This window comes from Gopherus flavomarginatus, chromosome 5 (genome assembly GCF_025201925.1).
Source record: "Gopherus flavomarginatus isolate rGopFla2 chromosome 5, rGopFla2.mat.asm, whole genome shotgun sequence".
Lineage (NCBI taxonomy): Eukaryota > Metazoa > Chordata > Testudines > Testudinidae > Gopherus > Gopherus flavomarginatus.
Window position 1 is genome coordinate 23,989,951 of NC_066621.1, and position 25,397 is coordinate 24,015,347.

General features: G+C 46.6%; 1 protein-coding gene across 1 annotated transcript; it reads right to left on the reverse strand.

Annotated features, from left to right (window-relative positions):
• Nucleotides 1-125: 125 nt before the first annotated feature.
• On the reverse strand, nucleotides 126-24,628 carry UBE2T (ubiquitin conjugating enzyme E2 T). The gene is made up of 7 exons (XM_050956468.1): nucleotides 24,517-24,628; nucleotides 17,378-17,490; nucleotides 16,209-16,278; nucleotides 15,124-15,229; nucleotides 14,325-14,423; nucleotides 14,085-14,168; nucleotides 126-490 (listed from the first exon to the last, which is right to left on the reverse strand). Exons 2-7 carry the CDS (start codon nucleotides 17,484-17,486, stop codon nucleotides 362-364), a joined length of 597 nt encoding a protein of 198 aa, XP_050812425.1. The 5' UTR covers nucleotides 17,487-17,490; nucleotides 24,517-24,628; the 3' UTR covers nucleotides 126-361.
• Between the last annotated feature and the right edge of the window lie 769 nt (nucleotides 24,629-25,397).

Below are 25,397 nucleotides of genomic sequence, written 5' to 3' on the forward strand. Positions count from 1 at the left end.
TTATGTGCTCCAATTTCTAGCCTGTCATCAACCACAAAAACAAAAAAGCCAGACTGGCCACATACCGTCCATGGGCAATGTTAAGCAATTTCTCATTCACACAATGACCACCCTCACAAGAGAACTCTAAAACATGTAAGACTGATTTATTACTCCCAGTTCCGCCTGCCTTCACAATACTTGGAGACAAACAATGCAAGAGGAACAAGAATACAAAACATGTAATGCTACTGAAACAAAATAAAAGCTTAAATTTGAAAACAAACCCCTGCCATCGCAAGTATTAGCTCAAGCACAGAGAGACAAGTGAAACCTGCCAATGTTAAACATTTTTATGAATGTGAATTTACACAGAAAACCTCTATGAATCGAGGCGGGGTTTTTTCCCCTTCCTGCTGATATCATTTGCTTTGCTTTTCTGGGAGATGGCAGATTCTTTGGGAGTGCTAGCCTTGCTTTGGGTCACTTCCTCATCTGGAGTTTTGGAAGCCTGGTACATAAGACACAAATGATTCAAATAAAGAAGGTTACCTTTATATTTGTAACATTCACAGTCAGTTTGAAAGATCAAGTCTGCCCTAGAAGGAGCGTTCACTTCCTAGAGACACATTAGCACTTCCTCTTTGAAAATTATTGCCAGACTTACACATTTATAACAGTGTGTGGGGGGAAATATCCCAAAGCACTTCAGACTACTGTATACAAATCCAACACTAAAAAAGTGTATAAATTGACCAATTTAGGCTGGAAATTAGAAGGTTTCTAGCCATCAGAAAAGTGAGTTCTGGAACAGCCTCCCAATAGGAGCAGTGGGGGCGAACAACCTAACTAGTGTTATGACAGAGTTTGATAAATTTATGACCTAGGTTATTTGATGGGGTTGCCTGTGATAGCAGGGACTGGACCTGATGAGCCAGGAAGTCCCTTCCACTCGTATGTTTCCTTCTGCCACTCTGGAACTTTCCCAAAATTCAGGAAGTCCGAAGAGTTAGAGTGAAAGGAAAAAGGGAAAAAGTGTGTGTGGGACAGGTGGAGGGGAATAACCCTAGAAATTCATTCTACTATGGTTAATTGCAAGCAAAAGTAGAAAAATATCAAAAATGTAAAAAAAAAAATTGGTTTTCCAAAAACCAAAATGAAAAATTTCAATTAAAAAGTAAGTTTTTAAATTTTCATTAAAAAACAAATTAATCAAAAAGTGTGCCAAAAAAACACATTCCTGTGGAAATGTCAACCAACTCTAGTTAACTATGTTTTTATTTAAAGTATTATCATGGGCATCCAAATCATCACCCATGAGACAAATGGGGCAGCTCACACTTCAGAACGATTTGTTTCTCACTCAGGCAGATGGTGACACTTGGGTCACATTTTCAAGGTGGTTTTTCCCACACAGCCATAACAAGTAGAGCCTCAGGTTATGTCTACACTAGAAATGCTACAGTGGCATAGCTTTAGCATAGACACTCACTACAGTGATGGAAGGGGTTCTTCTGTCACTGTTGTAAATTCACCTCTCTGGGAGTCAGTAGCTAGGTTGATGGAAGAATTATTTTGTCAACCTCGCACTGTCTACACTGGGGATTACACCAGCTTAACTATGTCTCCCAGAGGTGCGAATTTTTCACATCCCTGAGTGACAAAGCTGGGTTGCCTTAACTTTCTAGTGCAGACCTTCCCTAAGTTCCTCTCCTCCCCTTTAATTACATGATCACAAACTATTTTTCCTGAGGACTCCCATCTCATTCAGTACACAAGATGAGAGCGTTCAGGGAACAAATCAGGGTTGCCTAGTGAAAGACGTCATTGTCTCTAGTATTGAGTGTTTTCCCTTCACCCTCTCCCCTGTTTCTTGTCACACAGATAGAAAGCAGAAGACCAGAAATCCAAAGTGCAGGCAATGCGATATTTATTGGGATTAGTTTCCAGCAAGCATGTGTCCCACAACTCTGACGTCACAGAGCCTTGTTTCCCAGTGTCCTGTCCCAGCTCTCCTCAGCAGGCATAATTATAACTGAGATGCATGCCTATAGTCCCACCCCTTACAACTTATGGTCATGTTCCATTCTGGGGGGGTCGTGGGCCTGAGGTCTTCGTCCCACCTCTTTTGTACCCCATGGCAGGGGTAAGGAGTGAGGTTGTGCTATGGTCATGGACATGCATTTCTTTGGTCTTTTAGTGCTTTATACCTTCCCTCCAATCCCCATTTGCCTCTCCCCAATGGTTGCTTGACCTTGCCTTGAGATAGGAGTTGAGACAGTCTTAAAGTGTGAGCTCTAGTAACACAAACTGCTCTTATCTGCTCCCAGTATGCTAATAAACTCATCTGGCTAGGCAGAAGCAACATACACAGTGCATTTGTCCTTTGTTCTCACATATTAATAAGAATGTAAGTGTATCAAGACTCAAACAGGCAAGCAAAACCGAAAATGCCATCTTCGGCAAAAATACAGGCCTGAATCTTACATTGGCATTAGCCCTATTAACAGGTAGGAGCCCAGCCTCATTTGTTGCAGAAGTTAACTGTCGTGAATAAGGCAGTGAATTACAGGAAGAGAAAGAATGGTCTCATGGTTAGAACAGTTGAATGACACCCTGAAGAACTGGATTCTGCCACAGAGCTCCTATGTGACGCGGGGTGAGTCACGTAAAACCAAAATTTTCACAGGTGGCCACTGCGTTCATTTTCTAGGTGCCCAACTTGAGCCTGATTTGTAGAAGTGCTGAGAACTTAGAACTGCTAATTTAAATCAAAGGGAACTGTTTGAACATAAGTAGTGCCATAAAAATGCTAAGTGACCTGAAAAATCAGGCCCTGCCCGTCTCAAACTGGGCACCCAACATTGTGGACACTTGGGCTATTTTGGCCTCAACATCTGTGCTTCAGTTCCCCCACTATAAGATGAAATTAATGCCTCCCTACCTCAACAGGGCTGTTGTGAAGATAATTTCATTAATGTTTCTGAAAACTCAGATACTATAATGAAAAGCACCCTAGAAAAGCCCACAAGGGAATTAATAATACTGTCTCCAGAGTAGGATTTGGATGATACGCACAAGTGAGGCACAGGGTAACTCAATGAAGAGAATAAAAACACTGAATAACCATGTCAGTGAATACTGTCCATCTGTTGCACTGAATGAAGCAGGGAGGTTCTGGCAAAAAGTTTGTGCTTTGTCTTTACCTAGCACAATGTGATTCTGGTCCACGACTAGGGCTCCTAGCCACTAAAGTAATACAAATAAATAATAAGTGTGTGATCATTTAATTAAAAGACTGAGTATTACGAAAGAAGGGGGAAAATTCAGTTTGTACAAGCAATCTTAACTTTGACACTTCCTAACTCTCAAGTGCTTGACTTTGCAACCTTAACACTCGTATTGTCTTTTTTTAACCCCCAAGTACATAACAGGATACAGAGGAGTTACAAGGCACCTAAGGAGTACAAACTAAAATAAGCAACTAGATGAGAACAGCTGACTGGAAAGATTGAGGTGAAGCTCGTAGAGAAAGGAAGCACCTTTGCAATATCACCCTGCATTATACAGCCTCCCTCTCAAATCCCTGAAACAACCCACAGGCCTAGTGTCAACTTGGATTGGATATTCCAGTAGCTACGGTCATAGGGGAATGCCCTTTTCAACTTACAGCCAGTAAGATACAAAATTTGTATCCGTATCCACCTCCGATCCGCAAGCTGCAAACATGATCCACAGATATAAAAGGGATATCTGCAGATTTGCAGGGCTCCACTGCTATGACAACTTTGCATCCTCCTGGCAGGTGCAGACTTGGTCACATTGATCCACACATTCATGGACCTCCAGGCTTGATTACTGTAATTCTCTGTACCTAGCTATGACATCAACAATCTTAAACAAACCTGCCATTAGTTTAGAATATTGCAGCAACACGGGTGCCAGGTGTGCATTATCCTACTATTCTGCTCACAATACTGGCACCCCAATGAAAACTGGGCACAGTCAAGGTCTCAGTCCTCATCAGCCTATGGGGCTGAGAGACTGTTACCCAAAGGATCTCCTCACCCTGCACCATCACAGCCTTCCGTGACAGTTACATTGCAGTGGAGCTGCCAGTCACAAAAGCAAGACCTGTATACATAGGAGACAGACCTTTCAAATGAAAGAAACAATCCCTCCATAAAGAGCTTACAGTCTAAATTAGACAGGACTTTGGGACAGACAATGCTCAAGGATGCAATAGAGGAGGACAAGGTTTACACAAAGTCATGTCACAAGGCTGATTGTTTATATGGGGTTAGTTCTCCATAGTTTTAAAATGTGATTTACATTACTAATTTAAGGGAGGAGAGTGGTCAGGTTAGGGGAGATCTAAGAAATGGGGTGTTGAGATAGCACAATGGTTCCATGGCATGCAGGATCAGAGAGCTTGTTTGGGGTGCACAGGATGCCCACAGAGGTGCTGGGGGGGGGGGGAGACAAAAAAGGGAGTGTGACGAAAAGGCAGGATGAGCTGAGCACAGGGCCCCAGTGGAACAGGAGTTGGTGGAAGTAGTGAGCCAAGGGGCAGGGACAGAGCTGTGCAGAGCCTGGGAGGCAAGGACTTTGTCAGACATCAGTCCCCATTTGCCATGAGAAGCCAAGATAATACAAAACCAAATACACCACCTACTGGAGGAACAAGACAAGTACATTCTCCAGTAGGAAGGTAAATTGGACGACAAGCAGCCTATTTTCATTAGTCTGGGGAATGAGACTGCCCAGCTATTTTCCAGGAGTCAGACAATTGCCAAGAGTGCAGGTGCCCCCTAGTGTTACAATTGCAAAACAATTCTAGTTGTTTCCTCTACAGCTTGCTGGATATTTTAGTAGAAAAAGGGAAACACTAACCAACTGAGGCTGAAGGCTGCCTTTGACTCCTTTGTTAAAGCCATTTCATGTGAAGGGTCAATAAACATGCTATTCCACAGTTGCTGCACTTCTCTAATCAAGCACTATGAAGAGTTCTCAGTCATGATCCATCCCAGCAACTAGTTGTGGGGAGTAGTAACAAGGTCTCTGCTTTTCCCTCTCCTCCACACATCTAGGACCTGATTCTCCATGGCCGAGCACCTCATGCAGTCATTCAGAGCAGTGCAAAGTGCATAACGCTGCCAACTGAGCACTTTACACTGGCCTACACGACAGCACATGGTACAGGTCAATGGAAAATCAGACCCTAAGTAGCCCTCTTCTATCTCTCCGTAGCTGATAAGGTGAGAAATTAGAGCATCCCTTCTACCACGAGCTCCACTCCCTCCCACTGTGTCCAGGGGAGAATACTAAAACATAGTCTCTTTGCTGAGCATGTGAAATGGGCAGTGGCTGGCTGCATGTTGTTCTGCCTCAAGAGACTGCATCTCTAAACTTGCCCTAGCATTCTGTGCCTACAACCATTTGTCTCTGGGTTGTGCAAGAGACAATTTCTCCTCCACCACCACTATGACAGACCTGTTGCTCTCACTCCTTTCACACTAGATCTACTAGGGCCTCAACTTTGTACAATACAGGAGCTTGCTCAAAGAGTAAAATCCCAGGGAACTCCTGCTGAGTCTATTAGCCACCCAAAACGTAGGACTTCAGGTACATGCTTTATCTGAAAATGTTTTTAATGATGCCCAAGGAGTTCAGGGAAGACTCTTGACCATGGCATTCCATCAGGTGAGGGTGCAGAAAGGATGGCTAGTTATATCATCTCATCCTTCCACTAATATGCTTCAGCATAAGAGATCTCTCCCAAACAAACATGATACTAAGGAAACCCACCTGCCAGTCTTCAGTGGGTTGACAGCCCACTCCCTTGTACCCACTGAGCAGCACCACAGCACTGGGGCAGCTAGAGGCACAGTCCATTATGACTAGAATGAATTTGTTGAAGGAGATCTAAAATGCCTAGCTCCATCTTCAGGAGCTACACATAAGGAAAAGGGTTGAATAGCAGACCCTATATGTTTTACCCACATGGTAAAACCACAGAGAGGCGTGACCAGCACCTTCCATGCCTGTGAACATAGAGTTAAGTACATTTGTAAAACTTACAAATTATTGCACTAAAGTTCAGTGTGTGTGAGTGTGTGTAATGCCCAGCACAAAGGGATCCCAAGCCTTGACTAGGGTTTCTAGGCATGACCACATAAATAAAGTATGGAATCAACTTTTGTTAGATTCATTTAACCTCTCACAAACACTAGTAGAGAGAAGTTGTCACAAGGCAGGGCTCCTCCCCAGCTTGCCAAAACACTCTGCCACACCCAAGGTCGCTTTCATGCAGTTTTATTCCCAAACTTAAACAAACCAACAAAAACATTTTCTCAGCTCACCCCTTGAATCTCAGGCTTTCAATACCTCCCCTCGAGAGGGATTCTCTGGCAGTCCTGCCTCCTGCAATTTCCTGTCTCACTCTCCATCAGCCAGTGCCTTCTCCTAGCCAGCCCTTCAGTGGAACTCACTCTATAGCGGCAGGTGCAACCCTGCCCCCTTACCTGGCCTAGCTGGGAGCACTTGTTCTGGCATAGGGGAGCTGGACCTACTCAGTTACAGGGGCCAGCCACCCTGTGACAGATGTCATGAGCAATCCCCATGTTAAGAGGACATAATCCCCTTCTATAATCTGCATATGACCATACATTTCCCAAATATAACTGTACATTTATATGACACAAACAGAAAGCCAGCACAAAGTACAACAGAAAGGGACATTTTGACGGACCCCAACTCTTAAAAATATCCCAGGGCACTTTTCATAAGTCCATGCAGAGCAGACACAGGAAGTGGAAGGACTCACCTGAGACACAGGTCAGGTATACTCTAGAAATGTTGCCAGTATAATAATGTCAGTTATGGGTGTGATTTTTTTAAATAAACGTTTTTAGAACCAGCAAAGAGCCCTAGTGTAGACAGAAGCTATGTCTGCACTAGGAGCACTTTGTTAGTACAGGAATATCAATATACCATACCAGGAAAGCATATTTAGTGTGGACAGAGCTACGCTGACAGAATATGGTCTAAATATATGGTAAAACCACCTCTCCAACCCCATCACAAATGACACAAACTATACTGGTAGAAGAACAGCTTTGCTGGATACCTGCATTTACATTAGGGGCTTCTGCCAGCACAGCTCTGTCTGTCAGGGATCACACACTTCTTCACATCCCAACTGACAGTTATCTGAGTAGAAGTCTACAGTGTACACCTAGCTGCAGTTATATCAGCAAAAAAGTCCTTATGCTGGTATAAGCTGTGTCTACACTACGAAGGTTTTGCCTGTATAACTATATCAGTATAGTTATACGGACAAAACTTCAAGTGTATACTAGGCCACACACACAGGAAAACAACAGTTACAAAGGTGAGTAACCATCTTCTTCGAGATGTGTTGCTCATATCCATTCCAATTAGGTGTGTGCGCGCCGCGTGCACGCTCGTCGGAAGATTTTTACCCTAGCAACACTCGGTGGGTTGGCTGGGTCGCCCCCTGGAGTGGTGCCGCTATAGCGCCGGATATATACCCCTGCCGACCTAATGGCCCTTCAGTTCCTTCTTGCTGGCTACTCCGACAGGGGGAAGGAAGGCGGGTTTGGAATGGATATGAGCAACACATTTCGAAGAAAAACAGTTACAAAGGCGAGTAATCGTCTTTTCTTCTTCGAGTGCTTGTTCATATCGATTCCAATTAGGTGATTCCCAAGCCTTACTTAGGCGGTGGGGTCGGAGTGAGGCGTTGTAGAATGCAAAACTGCTGAGCCAAAGGCGGCATCGTCTCTGAACTGTTGAACCAATGCGTAATGTGAGGCAAAAGGTGTGAATCGATGACCAGGTAGCAGCGTGACATATTTCCTGGATGGGGACATGGGCCAGGAAAGTGGCAGATGAGGCTTGCGCCGAAGTAGAATGGGTGGTGAGATGGCTAGCCGGAATGTGAGCCAATTAATAGCATGTTCAGATGCAGGATGTCACCCAAGATGAAATTAGTTGGGAAGAGACCGGCATGCCTTTCATCCGGTCTGCCACCGCTATAAAGAGCTGAGGCGAACGTCGGAAGGGTCTGGATCTCTCGATATAAAAGGTGACAGCCCTGCGGACATCCAAGGTATGTAGTTGTTGTTCCCGATGTGATGAGTGCGGCTTCGGGAAAAAGACTGGGAGAAAGATGTCTTGATTGACGTGAAAAGCAGACACCACCTTAGGGAGGAAAGAGGGGTGCGGTCGCAGCTGTACCTTGTCGAATACCGTATATGGGGGATCCGCTGTCAAAGCCCGAAGCTCCGATACTCGTCTTGCCGAGGTGATAGCGACGAGGAAGGCTGTCTTCCAGGAGAGGTACAGCAGCGAGCAGGTGGCCAGAGGCTTAAAAGGGGCACCCATAAGCTTGGCTAGCACCAGGTTTAGATCCCAGGTAGGGGTCGGGTGTCTGACTTGAGGGTACAACCGTTCCAATCCCTTTAGGAATCTGGAAACTATGGGGTGAGAAAAGATTGAACGGCCACTTTCCCCTGGGTGGAAGGCAGAAATAGCTGCCAGATGCATCTTTATAGAAGAGACCCCGCCAGGCCCTGCTCTTTCAGGGACCACAGATAATCCAGGACAGTGGGGACAGATACCTGTTCGGGGACTAAGTTACTCTGAGCGCACCAGTAGGAGAAACGCTTCCACTTGGCGAGATATGTCATCCTAGTGGAAGGCTTCCTACTGCCCAAGAGCACCTGTTTTACCGCAGCGCAACTCAGACTGGCTCAACCACACAGAAGCCATGCTGTGAGATGAAGGGATTGCAGGGCCAGATGGTGAAGCCTGCCGAAGTCCTGTGTTATGAGGTCCGGCCAGAGTGGCAGGGGGATCGGGTCTGCCACTGAGAGGTCGAACAACAGAGTGTATCAATGCTGCTTCAGCCACGCTGAAGCAATGAGGATCAGGTGGTCTCTGTCCCTGCGGAGCTTGAGTAGGACTCTGTGGACGAGCGGAAACGGTGGGAAGGCATAAAGTAGGTGCCTCTTCCACGGGATCGGGAATGCATCTGAGAGGGAGCCCAGGGAGCGTCCTTGGAAGGAGCAGAACACCTGGCATTTCCTATTCTCTCGGGAGGCAAAGAGTCTATGTGGGGAAAGCCCCACCTCCGGAAAACAGAATGGATAATGTCCGGATGAATCGACCACTCGTGAGACAGGAAGGACCTGCTGAGGTGATCTGCCAGACTGTTCTGGACTCCTGGGAGAAAAGACGCTACCAAATCGATAGAGTGGGCTATGCAAAAGTCCCAGAGGTGGATGGCTTCTTGACAAAGGAGGGAGGAGCGTGCCTCACCCTGCTTGTTTATGTAAAACATGGTCGTTGTGTTGTCCGTGAACACTGATACACAACGGCCTTGTAGATGGTCCCGAAACACCTGACATGCTAGACGGACTGCTCTCAGCTCCCTCACGTTGAAGTGCAAGGCCAGCTCTTGGGGCAACCAAAGGCCGTGAGTATGAAGACTCCCGAGGTGGGCACCCCAACATAGAGATGACGTGTCTGTGGTAAGGGCCACCGAGGGTTGCGGTGGGTGGAATGGCATCCCTGCGCAGACCAGAGAGGGGTCTAACCACCAAGTGAGGGAGTTGAGAACCTTCCTGGGGATAGTGAGCACCGAATCCAGACTGTCTCTGTGCGGACGGTATATTGAAACAAGCCAGGTTTTGAAGGGACGGAGACATAGCCTCGCATACTTGGTCACAAAGGTGCAGGAGGCCATGTGACCTACTAGGCTGAGCCAGGTGCACACCAACGTTGTCGGAAAGGATTGAAGACTTTGAATTATTGAAGTCATTGTTTGAAAACGCGACTGGGGGAGGCAGGCTCTGGCCAGATTGGAGTCCAGAACAGCTCCCATGAAGTCTATTCTCTGCGTGGGTGTCAGAGTAGACTTTTCTGTGTTGATCATGAGGCCTAGGCTCCCGAAGAGGTCTCTGACGATGCACAGGTGCTGCGATACTTGTGACTGGGAAGTCTCTCGAATGAGCCAATCGTCAAGATACGGGTAGACGTGTACTCGATGACGCCGGAGGAAGGCGGCTACTACAGCCATGCATTTGGTGAAGACTCTTGGAGCTGTAGAAAGGCCAAAGGGAAGTACCGTGAACTGAAAGTGTTGGTGGTTGACCACAAAACAGAAGTACCGTCTGTGTGGTGGATAAATGGCGACATGGAAATACGCGTCCTTCATATTGAGGGCGGCATACCAGTCTCCCGGATCCAGGGATGGGATGATGGTCCCCAGGGATACCATGCGGAACTTCAGCTTTATCATGAATTTGTTGAGTTCTCGCAGGTCTAGGATCAGTCGTTGACCTCCCTTTGCCTTGGGGATTAAGAAGTAGCAGGAATAGAACCCCTTGCCCCCTCATGTCTTTTGGCACCTCCTCTATGGCTCCCAGTTTTAGGAGTGCCTGGACCTCCTGAAAGAGGAATTGCTCGTGAGAGGGGTCCCTGAAGAAGGACGGATTGGGAGGGTGGGTTGAAACAAATTGGAGGTGGTATCCCGCTTCCACGGTGCAGAGGACCCAACGATCTGAGGTTAGCTGGGACTAGGCAGGGAGGAAATGGGAGAGGCGGTTGAAAAAGGAGGGAGAAGGATCCGGTAGGGTAACTGGTGAGCTGTCCTCGGGTGTCCCATCAAAAGTTTTGCTTGGGCCCCATTGGTGGTTTAGGAGGCACTTGACTTTGGGTTCCTTGACGGCCAGACTGCCTCTGCCGATTCCCCCTGCCACGCCTTCTGGTAGCGTCCTGACGTGGCCTAGTCTGGTTGTAAGGGCGGTGTGGCTGGAGCCGGAAGGACCTTCGTTGGGTCACTGGCGCGTGCATACCCAGGGAGCGCATTATGACACGATTGTCCTTCAGACTTTGCAACCTGGGGTCGGTTTTGTCTGAGAAAAAGCCCTGGCCCTCGAAGGGTAAATCCTGAACGGTCTGCTGCAATTCAGGGGGAAGGCCTGAAGCCTGGAGCCAGGAGATACGCCTCATTGTCACTCTGGATGCCAGAGTTCTGGCAGCCGAGTCCGCTGCATCCAGAGAAGCCTGGAGAGAGGTTCTTGCCACCTTTTCACCCTCTTCAAGTAGGGCCGTAAACTCTGGATGGGACTCCTGGGGAAGAAGCTCCGTAAACTTCCCCACGGACACCCATGTATTAAAGTTATACCGACTTAGGAGGGCTTGTTGGTTTGCCACCCTAAGTTGGAGGCCCCCAGCCGAGTATATTTTGCGGCCTAGGAGGTCCATGCGTCTAGCCTTCTTCGCCTTAGGAGCTGATGCTTGCTGTCTATGACACTCCCGTTCGTTCACCGATTGGACAACCAGAGAGAAGGGAGGTGGGTGAGTGTAGAGATATTCGTATCCCTTTGAGGGGACCATATATTTCCTCTCTACTCCCCTAGCTGTAGGTGGAATTGAAGCTGGAGATTGCCAAATGGTGTCCGCATTAGCTTGTATAGTGCAGATGAACGAGAGAGCCACTCTACTAGGTGCATCAGCTGATAAGATGTCCATGACTGGGTCCTCTATTTCAGTCATTTCCTCCATTTGCAAGTTCATATTCTGAGCCACCCGCCTCAAGAGGTCTTGATGGGCCTTGAGATCGATTGGTGGAGGGCCTGAGGAGGATGTTCCTGCTACCGCCTCATCAGGTGAGGAGGAGGAGGAGGAGAGGCCCGGGACCAACAGGTCCTGAGGTGGGTTGTGTACTTGAGGGGCGTCATCTGCATCAGGTGGAACCTCAGTGACTGCAGATGGAATTGGAGCCTTGTCCGTGCCCGTAGGCGGAGGGCGGCTCACCGTCGCCTCTGGTACCTGGTGTTCTGACAGAGCCGACCATTGAGCCACTGATGTGGCACCTTGGGCCTGGTGGTATGCCCATGGTGTCCAGAAGGACCAGTGATGAGGCTTTTGTTCGTGGCTTTGTCTCTCCGGATATTGGCTGAGGACATCAGAGTCACGCTCCTGATGCTAGGATGCACTACCAGCCTGAGACGATACCGATGTGTGTCTCGAAGGCCACGGTGGTGCCGAGAGACCCTGGGAGGGCACCATTGTTCTTGACGCTTGATCCCGGGGTGGTACCAGGGGGCGGTACCGGGAGCTATGGCGGTACCGTGAGCGAGACCAGGACCTTCTACAGTACTATACCTTCTATAACAGCAGGGAGGTCGACCGCGATCTCGAGTCCCTTCGTCTGGAGCGACTGCGGGATACACGGTACCGAGATCGTATCGAGAGCTGGATCGGTACCAGGAGAATCTGTCCGGTGAACAAGATGTTGAACATCACTGTGAGTGCGACCGGTACCGCGATGGAGAGCGGTGCCGGGACTGCGAGCGGCGCCGGGAGTGGGAACGACGTGGTCGAGAGCGTCTGCGAGACCGTGACCTGGAATGACGTCTCTCTGGTGGACCAACGGAAGGAGGCCTTACCAGGGCCGGCTTGCCGATTGATTGAACGACCAGCACCGGCGATGCCAGAGGTTGAGGACGTATTGGCTCCGTCATAGCAATGAGCTCCCTTGCCGTAGCGAAGGTCTCCGGCGTAGAAGGGAGAGCAAGCTCAACCACAGCAGGAGCCGGGGAGCTGTCTGGCACCGGACTCAACAGCCCTTGTGGGACCGGAATCGACGGTGCTGCGCTAGGTGGAGCTGCAATCTGCGGTGCCAGCGTCGACGGTGCCGCAGCGGATGACGGTGCCCGACGAACCGTCTTAGACAAGTGCTCCTTCTGCGAGGCTGGATTCGGAGCATTATGTCGTTTCCCAGTCGGGGAAAGGGAGCGGTGCCAAGGAGTCGGTGCCAGTAGAGTTCGGTGCCGGGACTCCTCGGTACCGGAGTGATCCGGTGCCGAAGGGGCGCTCCTTACCGAGGCAGTCTGTTGGGCGCTCGGTACCGGTGTTGCAGGACTAAGTGCCGACTCCATGAGGAGCTGCTTCAATCGAAAGTCCCACTCCTCTTTTGTCCTTGGTTTAAATGACTTGCAAATGCGGCACTTGTCAGCAAGATGGGATTCCCCTAGGCACTTGAGGCAGGAGTCATGGGGATCCCCTATTCGCATCGGCTTCTGGCACGCCAAGCACGGTTTGAATCCCAGTGCCTTGGGCATGGGCCCGCACCGGGGTGGAGGAAAGGGGCTAAACCCTGATCCTTCCTTCAACTATATACACTAACTATGAATAGAAGTACTAACACTAACTATAACCACAAGAACTCGAACTATAAACATAGTAAAGAGCAAAGAACTACGAGAAGCTAGGGATGCGGAGATCAGCAAAGCCGCGCTCCACAGTTCCAACGACCGTCCCGGGCGGTAAGAAGGAACTAAAGGGCCATTGGGTCCGCAGGGGTACATATAGCTGCGCCACTCCAGGAGGCAACCCAGCCAACCCACCGAGTGTTGCTAGGGTAAAAATCTTCCGACGAGCATGCACGCGGCACGTGCACACCTAATTGGAATCGATATGAGCAAGCACTCGAAGAAGAATCTCTAGCTATGACAACATGGGTAGGGAAACAAAGTAAAGTTTACCTAAACAGAATTAACAAAAATTTGGAGATATACCTATCTCACAGAACTCGAAGGGACCTTGAAATGTCATCAAGTCCAGTCCCCTGCCTTCACTAGCAGGACCAAGTACTGTCCCTGAGGTTTTTTGGGGTTTTTTTGTTTTGGTGTCCCAGATCCCTAAATGGTCCCCTCAAGGACTGAACTCACAACCCTGGGTTTAGTAGACCAATTTCTTAAAAAGCGAAGTTAAATTCAGAGAGTTTACATTATGGTACAATCACAGGCCTGGCAACCCAGGGACTCAATTCCATGAAGACAGGCAATCCACTCCCAATAAAAAAAATACTGGAATTGGAACCTGAAATAGACATCCAAAAATACACTGGGATCAGTGGGTTAGAGGTAAGAAAAAAGAAGAGTATTGAAAGTGATGCCTATATCTGCGTCACTCATATTACTTCCTGAGGACTAGCAAGATAATACATGTGAAGATTAACCTACACCCAATTCCTTTTTAGCAGATTCAAAGCATGGTACATTTCTTACCCCCTTTTGCTGGCTTGCATACTTCTCAGTCCATTGTTTGGCATTTCTGATGAACACTTCCTTGTTGTATTTATACTCCGAGGACTAGAAATAATAAAGCAAGAGATAAGAAGGATAGACACTTAAGCACCTGTGAACACTCTTATTCCCTATATAGAAGAATGAGCACAAGTACCACATAGTCTCTGCCCTAATTTGCATGCGCCAGCATTTGCACCTAGGGAATAAAAGAGTACGTACTATGTCTGCCATGAGGGGGTCATCGGGGTTAGGCTCGCTCATCAGAAGCTGTATGGAGGTCAGCAATGTGGAGATATTCAGGGACGGCCTCCATGCACCCTTCACAGAAACAGAACAATAAAAACAGAGCTTAACAGGGAGAAGAGGTCTGATTATCAGCTGACATACAGAAAACTAATTTTCCTCTGGAGTTTCCCCTCAATGCAGTACATAAGGTGGTTACCACCAGGTGGTCAGTTTATACAGTAAGGAAGACATCTGATGCCAGGTTAGTGGATTTCAAACCAGTAAGGTTTTGACCTCTCCTACAAAGGAGAAAAACATTCCAGGACCGACCTGGCTCTCATCCTTTGGTTCACCACAGCTACAGCGGCAACTTGCTCTACAGCAGACAGACAGAGGCACAGTGCTCATACCAATTAGCCCTGCAGCTTCTGTTCGGGCCATTTCAAGAGAGCAATTATAGTGATGCAGAGATCTCACTCCAACTTAATTGACACTGATCCGCAGTGTCATCTACATCTGTATTGTATCAGGATCCAAGCTGTGATTTTCAGAGGGGCACCTGACTCTTAGGTCCCTTCGAAAATCCCAGCCCTTAAAGCATTAAAAAAAGCAAAGAAAAATACATCTTAGTGAATAACCAATGGTATGCATTATATAGTCACCTGTATAATGAGTATCCATGTAAACAAGAGCCAATATTAAATATCAGTGAAGCTTTTTACAGCCGGGACAATAGGGGAGTTTAGCATCATCTGTAACTTTGCTGATCCCCACTAGAGTAGCACTGCCTTACTTTGGGTGGTAATCTGAGAACATCCAGGCAAATCCTTCCAGCAGAGTCAATGTTGGGATGGTAGATGGGTGTCAGAAAGCGAATCTTCGGTGGTTCAAATGGATATCTTTTAAGAAGAGGTGTTAAAGAAACAGTTTTCATTTAAAATATAATCTAAATTGAATGTTCAGTTCCATTAGCATTCTATTTGATACATTACCAACAACATTTTAGTGTCCTCTCCCCAGACTCCTGCAAATTCCAACCATCTTTTCCTCAGCAAGTTTTTGGAGGAAACACCCCATCTCTGGCCATGCCCTCTAACACAATGGCCTTAACTGTTTTCAGGTTGGTTTCTGTCTTTTGCACAGCACTAAATTCCCTTTTGCTTGGAAGCTAACGTCTCATTGCCTCAGATTACTTGCTTTTCTCATTTTCCCTGACATCTCCTTTAGTTACATCAATTCACTTTAGCTGTGAACAGAAAAAGATGTAGTACTGGGTCAGACCAAAGGTCCATCTAGCCCAGTATCCTGTCTTCCGACAGTGGCCAGTGCCAGGTGCCCCAGAGGGAACGAATAGAACAGGTAATTATCAAGTGATTCATCCTCTGTCGCTCATTCCCAGCTTCTGGCAAACAGTGGCTAGGTACACCATTCCTGCCCATCCTGGCTAATAGCCATTGATGGACCTATCCTCCATGAATTTATGCACCACACAGGTCCTTTTTTTTCCCCTTTCAAAATTGTTTAAAGGCATCAAAATAATTGAAGGATCCTGATAAAGTATTTCTAGATTTTGTGTGTGCATTGTTACACACCTTGGGAGCTTGAAAGTGAAATCTTCATATTACAAATAAATAAGAACATTAATAAAATCTCTCTCAGCTAAAATCTGATTGATAATGTCACAAACAGGGAGAGTGAAGGCAAAGAACCAAACTATTACACTTTACGCCCATTGCTCCAATCCTCCTAATATACAGGATACCACCTCTTTGTATCTCACACAAACTGACATATTTGACAAGAAGTTAAAAAAATATTCCTTCTTACTATGTGTGTTCCCCCTTCTGTTCACCTTCCTACATGCATTGATTTAATTACCTTTCAGGAACAACTACTTCCAAGTTGAAAACTCCTTTATCATATGGCGTGTTTGCACCACCCAAAATTTCTTAAAGAAAAAAAAATTAGACAACTATAACATTCAAAATGGGTAAGTGTTCCCCCCGCCCCCACTCCCATCATGCTTCTGCTACAGTCGTGCATTCCCATCACACCGTTTCTAACTGTAGCAATGTCCGGATCTGCCAACAGAAGTGACCATTGCCATCTCGTCACTAAACATTTTGTTCTACCCTGCTGTGCAGTAAGGTCAATAATCCCTATGTTTTAAGTGAGAACTAGGGAGGGCCTAAACAATCATTAGTTATCTAATTTTGGAAGCAAAAAAAAGTTTGACTGTTACAGGTTGGAACTTCTTCACTGACAAAAGTTGTATTGCTGGAGCTCAGCTGAGCGAATGCTCTGCATAGTAAAGAAAGAGTATGTTATTTCACTAATTCCTTCTGTGTGTCTGACCTTCCTATCCTTACACCCAGGCAAAGTCTTGATACTTCCTCCCTTCTCATACTTCAGAAGTTGAAATTGGCCATGACTCCTGAAGGCGAGAAAATTTCTCAAGTTCCAGACTGTGAGCATGATACAATAACTATGGTGATTTTTCAGCCAATAGCTGAAAAAGATACTGAAATAATGTTCAGCCCTAGAACCAGGACTGAGAATTGGCCTACAGACCCAAGCAATCTCTTGAGTTAAGGTGGCAAAGCTAATATTTAGGAGTAGAGGGCCATAATCTTCAATACTACTCCCCTGTATTGTTTCTTCTGGAAGTCAGTGCCTGAAATGGAGTTAATCTAAAGGGCCAAAAGCTGAGTTATGGAGGGAGAACTCTGTGGATGCCTGGCCTTCCTCGTAGCAGGAAACCTAAAACCTGAGACTCCAAGCCACCTGTAAAACCTTGTTAGCAAAGTACATCCAACCCCCTACATGCACAGACTCCTTCAGCAGTGTTGAAAAGCCATGAGAGGGGACTACAGCTACTTCCAGCAACAGTAACTCATGTTACAGAGAGCATACCAGTGTGGTTTCCTTAACTACTCCCCCTGGTCCACGCTCCCTAGCCACGTGACCAGGAATCCAATCAATAGGGAACATAAAGAAGGGGAATTAAAAAACAAAACAAACAAAAAAACCACGATGGTAATACATACGGGCTCGTAGATCATCCATCCGGTCTTTGTTTTGCCAGAACATAATGCCTGGGGGAGGCTCTGTGGTCAACAGATGCAGCTCTCTCTTCAGTCGTGAAGTTCTTTGCATTGTGCTGAAATATTGTAAGAATTAGCACCTTATAGCTGGCGCCTTTCGTACTGTAGGTATGGTACTGGCTTTCACAATAATAACTCAAACAACAGTTGTGCAAGGAGGACAGTCATTTGAAGCAGCCATTAAATACACATCAACAGCCAGCACTTAGCCTTTAATACTAGAAGTTGCTCTGTTAAGGGTGACGCAGAGCCATGAAAAGCAACAATCCTTGGAATTCTTTAAAAACATCTCATCTCTATGGCAGCAAGAACCAAATTTTATACACCCTCATGTAGCTCAACCAGGTAGTAAGATGATTTGGTCCACCAGAATGGATAGAGCATTGGTTGGGACTCAAGAGACCTCAATTCTATTCCCAGTTCTGCCACTGGCCTGCTGCATGACCTTAGGCACATCACTTCACACACCTGTGCCTCAATTTTCTCCTCTGCAAAAATAGCAGTAACGACACTGACCTCTTTTGTAGAGCACTTTGAGATCTAGTGATGAAAAGTGCTAGATAAAAATCTAGGTATTATTATTAAACTGTACTAACCAGGTTAAAACAAAAACATGCTTTACCCCAGGTATAAATCTTGGCTAAAGCATGGAATTTTGGTCTTTTTTTATTAATCCTTCCTCAGCAGGGCGGGGTGGGGGCAAGATGGGCTAGATCAGGGTTTCTCAACCCGCGGGTCGGTACCCACAATTGGGTCGAGTGTTTCAGATGGTCACATGACAGCTCCTATCCCACAGGGCTGGCTGGGCTTGCCTCCCTGCTCCAGGCACTGCAACCTCTGGGGTCCCAACACCACTCAGATTTGGCCCATCTATCATGACAATGGGAGTCTGGGTAGGCCAAATTTGAGTAAGTGGCACTGTAACCCCATGAGCCAGGTCACAACTCCACTCTCACAAATGGCTCCTGCAGCGAGCCCCACAGCACAGGAGCTGCAGGAGCCAGCACTGTGGGATGAGTGCTGTGCAGGATCCAACCAAACCACCCCAAGGCCTCCATCCCCAGACTATTTACTGGGTTACAATGGACCATAAACATTTACAAATGGGTCCTGAGCCCAAAAAGATTGAGAACCACTGGGCTAGATAACTTTTTGAGGTTCCTTCCAGACCTTCATTTCTATGATTCTATAACTAAAAACTGACCAAACTATCTTATAAGCCAGCTCATACACAGTGCAGGTTCAAAATAATCAACCATGCTGGGTAACCAGTTACAAGACCATCAGGACTGTTGGGACCAAAACACATTATAACATGTTGTGGCTGCAATACAGTACAAATGTATGTGGTTAAAACCGTCCTGAGCAATCTGCATGAATATTCCCAGTCAAACACGAAAACATCCTCACCCACCAGCTGGGACAAGAAAGAGAACCAGGAAAATTTCCCTCATCTGCCAAAAAATAGTTACAGGCAATGGGGAACAGATTTTGGCAAGTGGGAATTAAAGTGGGGTCCAACCTTGCCTGCAGCAAGGTAGATGAATAGTAATCAGGAACTTCCTAATATGGGAGCTGTCTCACCTGTCAGAAATTATAGCCTCCATGCACTCCATGTCAGTGATTACTTCAAAGCAGGGACAATCTACCCGTGTGTGTGGGGAGGGGGGAGGAGGTGGTACAGTGTCACTCACCCCACACGAGGATAACTATGTATCCCTCTGCCACCACCCAGCTGTGGGGAAGAACCAAGCATTCCCTCGTGTGCCCCTCCCCTCGAGTCAGGGTCAACTTCCTCCCCATCCCCATGAGGGCTAACTGTCCGCCATCTCCCCATGATTACCCCACATTGTTTTCTCCCAAGGAATTGAAATTAGAGGCAGTTTTTGAATTTACAGGGGGGGGTGAGACCATGGGGCGAGACCATGAGGGCAAAGGTGGGCTGTATGGCACCATAGTAAAAACTGAAAAAATGTTCTACAAGCATTTTATTCGATTTAACTCATTTTAAAAATCATCACACAAATGAAGCTGGCTATTCAAGCCTTCTGTGAAGCACTACGGCTACATCCTTCTTGGTTTCTTGTAATTTTGCCCAACTCTGTTAACGAACTTCTCTAATGCAGTGTGTTCATCTTTGGTGGCTTCTCATGTGTCCGGTACTCCCAGTCCTTCAACTGATATGCTCATTAGTTCATTATATGTTCATGATATGCTCATTAGTTCAAGCAGAAGGCGACTTTTTTCAGAACACAGAATCCTGTTCAATGATGAAAAAGAACGCTAACTGTAGCTGTTGTGACTGGGAGTAGCAAGAGATGAATTCCTACTTCTTTCATCCCAGGAAATATAGCACAAAGGTCAGGTTGAGCCACTAACGATGATAAAAAAGAAGCTGCAGTCAAACCTTCATTCATTCATGGCATGACATTCTGCTGTGCGTTCAAATTCTCTATTCTGTCCTGATCACATGGCAGCCCCATTGCTGGCAGTGCCTCACTCCACTCAATTGCCGGTGTTTTATAAGACAGACATCTGTAAAAGTTACACAAAGGTTCAGTAGAATCCAGAAGTCGCTGTTGTAGATTTGTAAGAATCAAGTTAATGTACTTTTTCAACTGGCTTAACACACACTTCTTGTCCTCTTCACTTAAGGAAGAGTCATTAGTCCTTCATTAGTTAACTTCTGGATTGAAATCTTTGCTTCTTCCAGTACGTTTTCAATACATATTTCTCTGATTGATCCAACTGTAGCTTCTATTGCTGGACAAAGATCTACTACTGTTGTAGTAGATGCCTAGATGGCATTGTTTAATGACCCAAGTGGTTTCAACAACAGACTTAGAAGAGAGAAAATAGTGATTGTTTTCTCTGAACATAGTAGCAAAAGTAGTGCACTAGCCTCACTACTTAAATCGGTCCACTCTTGGTAGATACTTTCAAAAGCCAGTAATAAAAGTTGCAGTAATTTTAAGACAACAGCCAAGGATCGCTCACGGGAAAGCCAGTGGGTTTTCTCTTGGACTAATCTGAACTTCAGTCCCAGAGCATCTTCTATTTCTTCCAATACATTTAGTCTTTTTGGACTGTTGCTGAAAAAAAAAGAGTACAATGAAGACATTACAATTATGGCTTTTTTAATGTTTTTTGAAGATTCTGCAGCTCGTACTAGTGCTAGCTGGAGTAGATAGCCTTTGCAGTGTGCATAGGAGAGATTAGGATTACACTTTTCTCTGAGCAAAGCTTGTACTCCACCATGTCTTCCAGTGAAGTTTACTGCTCCATCAAATGCACAAGCAGCCATCTGTTTGGGGTCCAATTTACAAACATTTAATTCTTCTAAGATGTGGGATGTCATAGATGCAGCCAATGTGTCTTCTATAACCTGAACATCTAGAAATGCATCTACTGGCCTACCACTGACATCAAGATAACGTACACAATGATTTAATACTTGACACTCACTTGCATCAGTGCATTCATGAGCCACGTATGAAAAATTTTTCAATGTGGTAAGAGAATTCTTCACTTTTTCAACTGCTGTCTTTCACTGTTGCACCGCATGCTTCTAACCACTTACTTGAGTTTCTTGCAGAAAGATAGAGAGCATTTGCCAGTCTTGTTCAGAACTAGTATCTAACTTCAGGGTTAACAAGTGACAATGCACTTAACATTGACCTCCAGTTTGTAGTGTGTGGTATCTCTTGCTTAAATAGAAAGTATGATGCGACTGCCATGTTTGTTCCCACAAACTGTGTTGTGTATTCAGCATTCTTAATGGCCTCATTAAGAACTTCTAGACTTGGTTTTGACAGTAACTGCCTTATAAGGCTTTCTGCATGTTGATGCAGTACAGAGGTTTGGTGCTTTGCAGCCTTTTCATGTAGTTTATCAGCATTAGCTTTGCTGATAGGTCTGGCAAACTAGGCTCCTCCAGTATTACCAATTGTAGCAGTGGGAAGGTTTCCTTCTTCGTAAGCTTTTTTGCAAGAGGTGCACCATCTTTTGTAACTTCAATAAATGGAAAAAGCTTTACCAACAAACATCGGGAACTGCCTTCAGGTTGTGGAAACACTGTTTCTTCAGTAGGTAGTTGTATTTGTGCTTCTGACTGTTCAGACGTAGATATGCCACTTAAACCTTCAGATGACATGTTGATATACTCCTGATTCTTGGTGTGTTCTTCATCTTGGCTGGTTTTTGAGGCCTTTGAGTGGAAAAATTGAATTGTTTTTTGTCTTTTCATTTTCACCCTGACCTGCAACATATAAAACATATAAGAATGTGACATTACCCAGGGTACAATCTGGACTGTTGAACAGCTGTTTCCCCTTAGTTTTTGAACCTGACATGTCTTTTACACTGCTTCCCTGTGAGAACAACTACTCCTGGTCTGTTCACACACAGCCTCCAGCATGTAACTTGCTGCCAGTGACACAGTATGAGTGCTATAGTCAGTCACTCATGAATTACACTGCAGAACACCAGCAAACTCTCCAGTCCCAGACTTTCCCCCAGAAATATGCATCTTGTACTGTCTAGCACTCTACTGGATAATGCAAGCTCTTATAAAATCCATCATTTCATAAACAGAAAGTGATATGCACAAACCCTGTTATCTCAGGTGGAGATTCTCAAACATTTTAATCCAAACACATTGGCTTAGATAAACCAATAAAACAAGTTTATTAACCACAGAAAGAAAGATTGTAAGTGATTACAAGTAATAAGGCATAAAAGTCAAAATTGGTTACAAAAAAATAAAAGGCAAAATGCAACTAATAACTTACTTAACAGGCTAAGTGAATTCAAAGTACAATGTCTTTCTCGCCACATGCTTTTGCAGTCTCGCTGGCTAGAATCCTTTCTGCCAAGCTCCCTCCCCAGTTCAGTGTTCCTTCAGGTGTTTCTGATGCTGTGAGCAAAGAGAAAGGAGTGCTTTGGGGCTTCTGTCCTCATTTCTTATAGTTCTCTTTTCCCTTTGAAGATCATCTCCATCTAGGGTTCAGGTGACAGGAGACTGGAGGCCAGAAACTTTCCACTGTTTTGCTGTCAATATGTGAAGTTCTCACTCACACCTTTCTTCCTTCCAAAGAATGGCCAATTAACCAAGTGATAGTCCATTTGATTTTGTTGACACGTGGATGAAGCATTAGCTAGTCTTTTGTCTCTGGGGAACCAGTTTGAAGCTGGTTCCCCAGACTTGGAACATGCCTTATAAAGTAGAATTCTGTAACTTCACATACAATGTTGCTATGCATTTTACCAGGAAAATCAAGTTTGACAGATTATGAGTTTTCCAATGATACCTCACAAGGCATACTTTGTACAAAATTTATCCTAGCCTTGTAAAAAGGGTGAACATAAGAGTACAGACTGTCATAACTAATAAATTAAATGTTTTGTTAGGATAATGCAAATTTAACAAAAGACAATGCAAAAATTACACCAAACACAGAACAGTTTTAGATTTCTAAAGCAAAATATATATCAATTTTTTTAATGTATTTAATTTAAATTTACTTATGAAAAATTATTAAAGTGTTTAGTTCAGAAACTCCCCAAGATAATGACCTCTCTAGATAGCGACAATGCGAGATAACAACCTTGGCAAATAAGGCATTTTAAAAAACCTTGCCTAATAGGAAACATATTTCTATAAGTTTCTCAGTCACAAATCTAGCATTCTAGAGCAAAGTCACTAAACTCACTAATCTAGTCATCCCAAGAACAAGAAATTATATGAATTCCTTCTGTATATATATGCATAAACTTTCATGAAGTTTCAATGGAAGAGTTAAGCTTACCTGTGGCTGCCCAGTTACTGTAAGCTAGTTTCATACATTTTTGTCGGCAAAGAAATATGGTGCTAACTCTTGGCCTCACATTTTAAACATCATAAAACACCAATAAACATCAGCATTTGAATTTATGATGATTTACTGTTTATAAATCATAATTTGAAATTATTAGGTCAGTCAACCTGTCTGAAATGAATGAGCCAGCACTGTCACAACAAACAGCTGCGGGAGACAGCTAATCTTTGTTCATACGTTTCAAACCTATTATGCATTTTCAAGAACAAGTATTTTATCATACATATGCTTTTAAAGTGTGTGTTAATGTTTCAACTTCAATTCAAATGTCCAAACAACAAAATGAATTTTTCTTCGAACTAGAAAATTTAAAAAACTAGATCCAGCTGGAAAACGACTGGCTGGAGGAAAGTAGGAAAATCCCTGCTCGAGAACATTCCCCATAGGGAGTAACTGTTCCCATTCCCCCACTATAACCACCCTGCCCCAAGAATCAGGGTCACTCCCCATGAGGACTAACTTACCCCCATCCCTACATGATCAACCCACCCCCAGAGTCAAGGTCACACACCCCCAAGGGGGGCCACCTGCCTGTCTGTGATCACCCCAGTCAGGATCACTCCCCCATGGAGGCCACCTGCCCCCAATCCAGCCCCTCCCCCCCAGAGTCAGGGTCACCCCCCATAGGGTCTAACTGCCCCCCATTCCCACAGAGTCAAGGTCACCCCCCCCAGGAGGGCTAACTGCCCCTCATTCTCCCAGAGCCAGGGTCACTCCCCCCAGAGGACTAGTTGCCCCCCATTCCCGCAGAGTCAGGGGCACTCCCCCCAGGAGGGCTAGTTGCCCCTCATTCTCCCAGAGTCAGGGTCAGCCCCCCCGGAGGGCTAATTGCCCCCCATTCCTGCAGAGTCAGGGTCAGCCCCCCCGGAGGGCTAATTGCCCCCCATTCCCGCAGAGTCAGGGTCAGCCCCCCCGGAGGGCTAATTGCCCCCCATTCCCGCAGAGTCAGGGTCAGCCCCCCCGGAGAGCTAGTTGTCCCCTATGACCAACACACTCCCAGGGTCAGAGTCACTCCCCACTGGGACTAACTGCCCCGCGGATCAGGGTCACCTCCCACGGGAGCCACCTTCCCCCCACCCCGGCTCCAGGGCCCTGGTCACGCCCCACGGGAGCTACCTGCCCCCTCCGCCATGACCACCCCGCCCCCCATGCTGACGCGGCCCGGGACTCCCCGCGCGTGTGACCGAGCGCCCCGCCCCCACTCACCCGCACAGCCTCGGCCTCGGGACACCGCCGCAGCCAACCGAACAGAGTGGGCGCGAAGGGCAACGCGGGACTGGACTGGCGGCCCCGCCTCCCCACACCAAGGGGCGGGACTTCCCGGGGCGCCTAGCAACCAGCAGGGCCCACTCTGAGTCGCTCTGCAGAGATGCCGATCTGCGGGGAGCGCGGGGCTGATTGGCCGGAGGGGACAGGAAGGCCCCGCCTGGGGCTTCAAACCTTGGGAGCGGGGAGGAGACGCGGTGTGGGATTGGAGGAGCCGTCCCGGGGCCCCGCCCATCCCTCCTCGCTGGCTCCCTCCCCATAGGGGGCCTCACAGAGGGGTGGGGTGGGGGCGGTCATTGGCCTCTGTGCTGCCTGCGCCTCCCAGGCAGGGCCCTGGGGGTGGATGAGGCTCGAGTCCGGTCCACACTGGGAGGGGGGTTCTGACCCCTGGGGTGCATGAGGTGGGCTGGGTTTGCACACGTTGATGTGGACATGTGTAGGTGCATACACATCACTATATGGGGGGTTTGGACCCAGCTGCTGGAGTCAGGGGATTGCCTGAGAATGTCACCTGTTAGCAGCACTCACATGCGTGTGACAGCACACAGGCCTTGCTGGGGGAAAGGGAGGTTCTGCCCAGCTGCTGCAGTCATGGGATTGTGTGAGAATTTCACACATGCTTGCACGCACACACTCATGGAAGGGGGGAGGTCTCACTCCAGCTGCTAGGGTCAGGGGCTTGCCTGAGGATCTCCAGTCTGTGTTGCAGCTACCCAAGGTGGTGGAGAAACACCTGGCGCTGTTGTGAAGTGAGAGTCGCATCACCCCAAAGGCTTGTAAATGAGAAGGTGAAGGAAAAGAGACCTTTATATATCTATTTA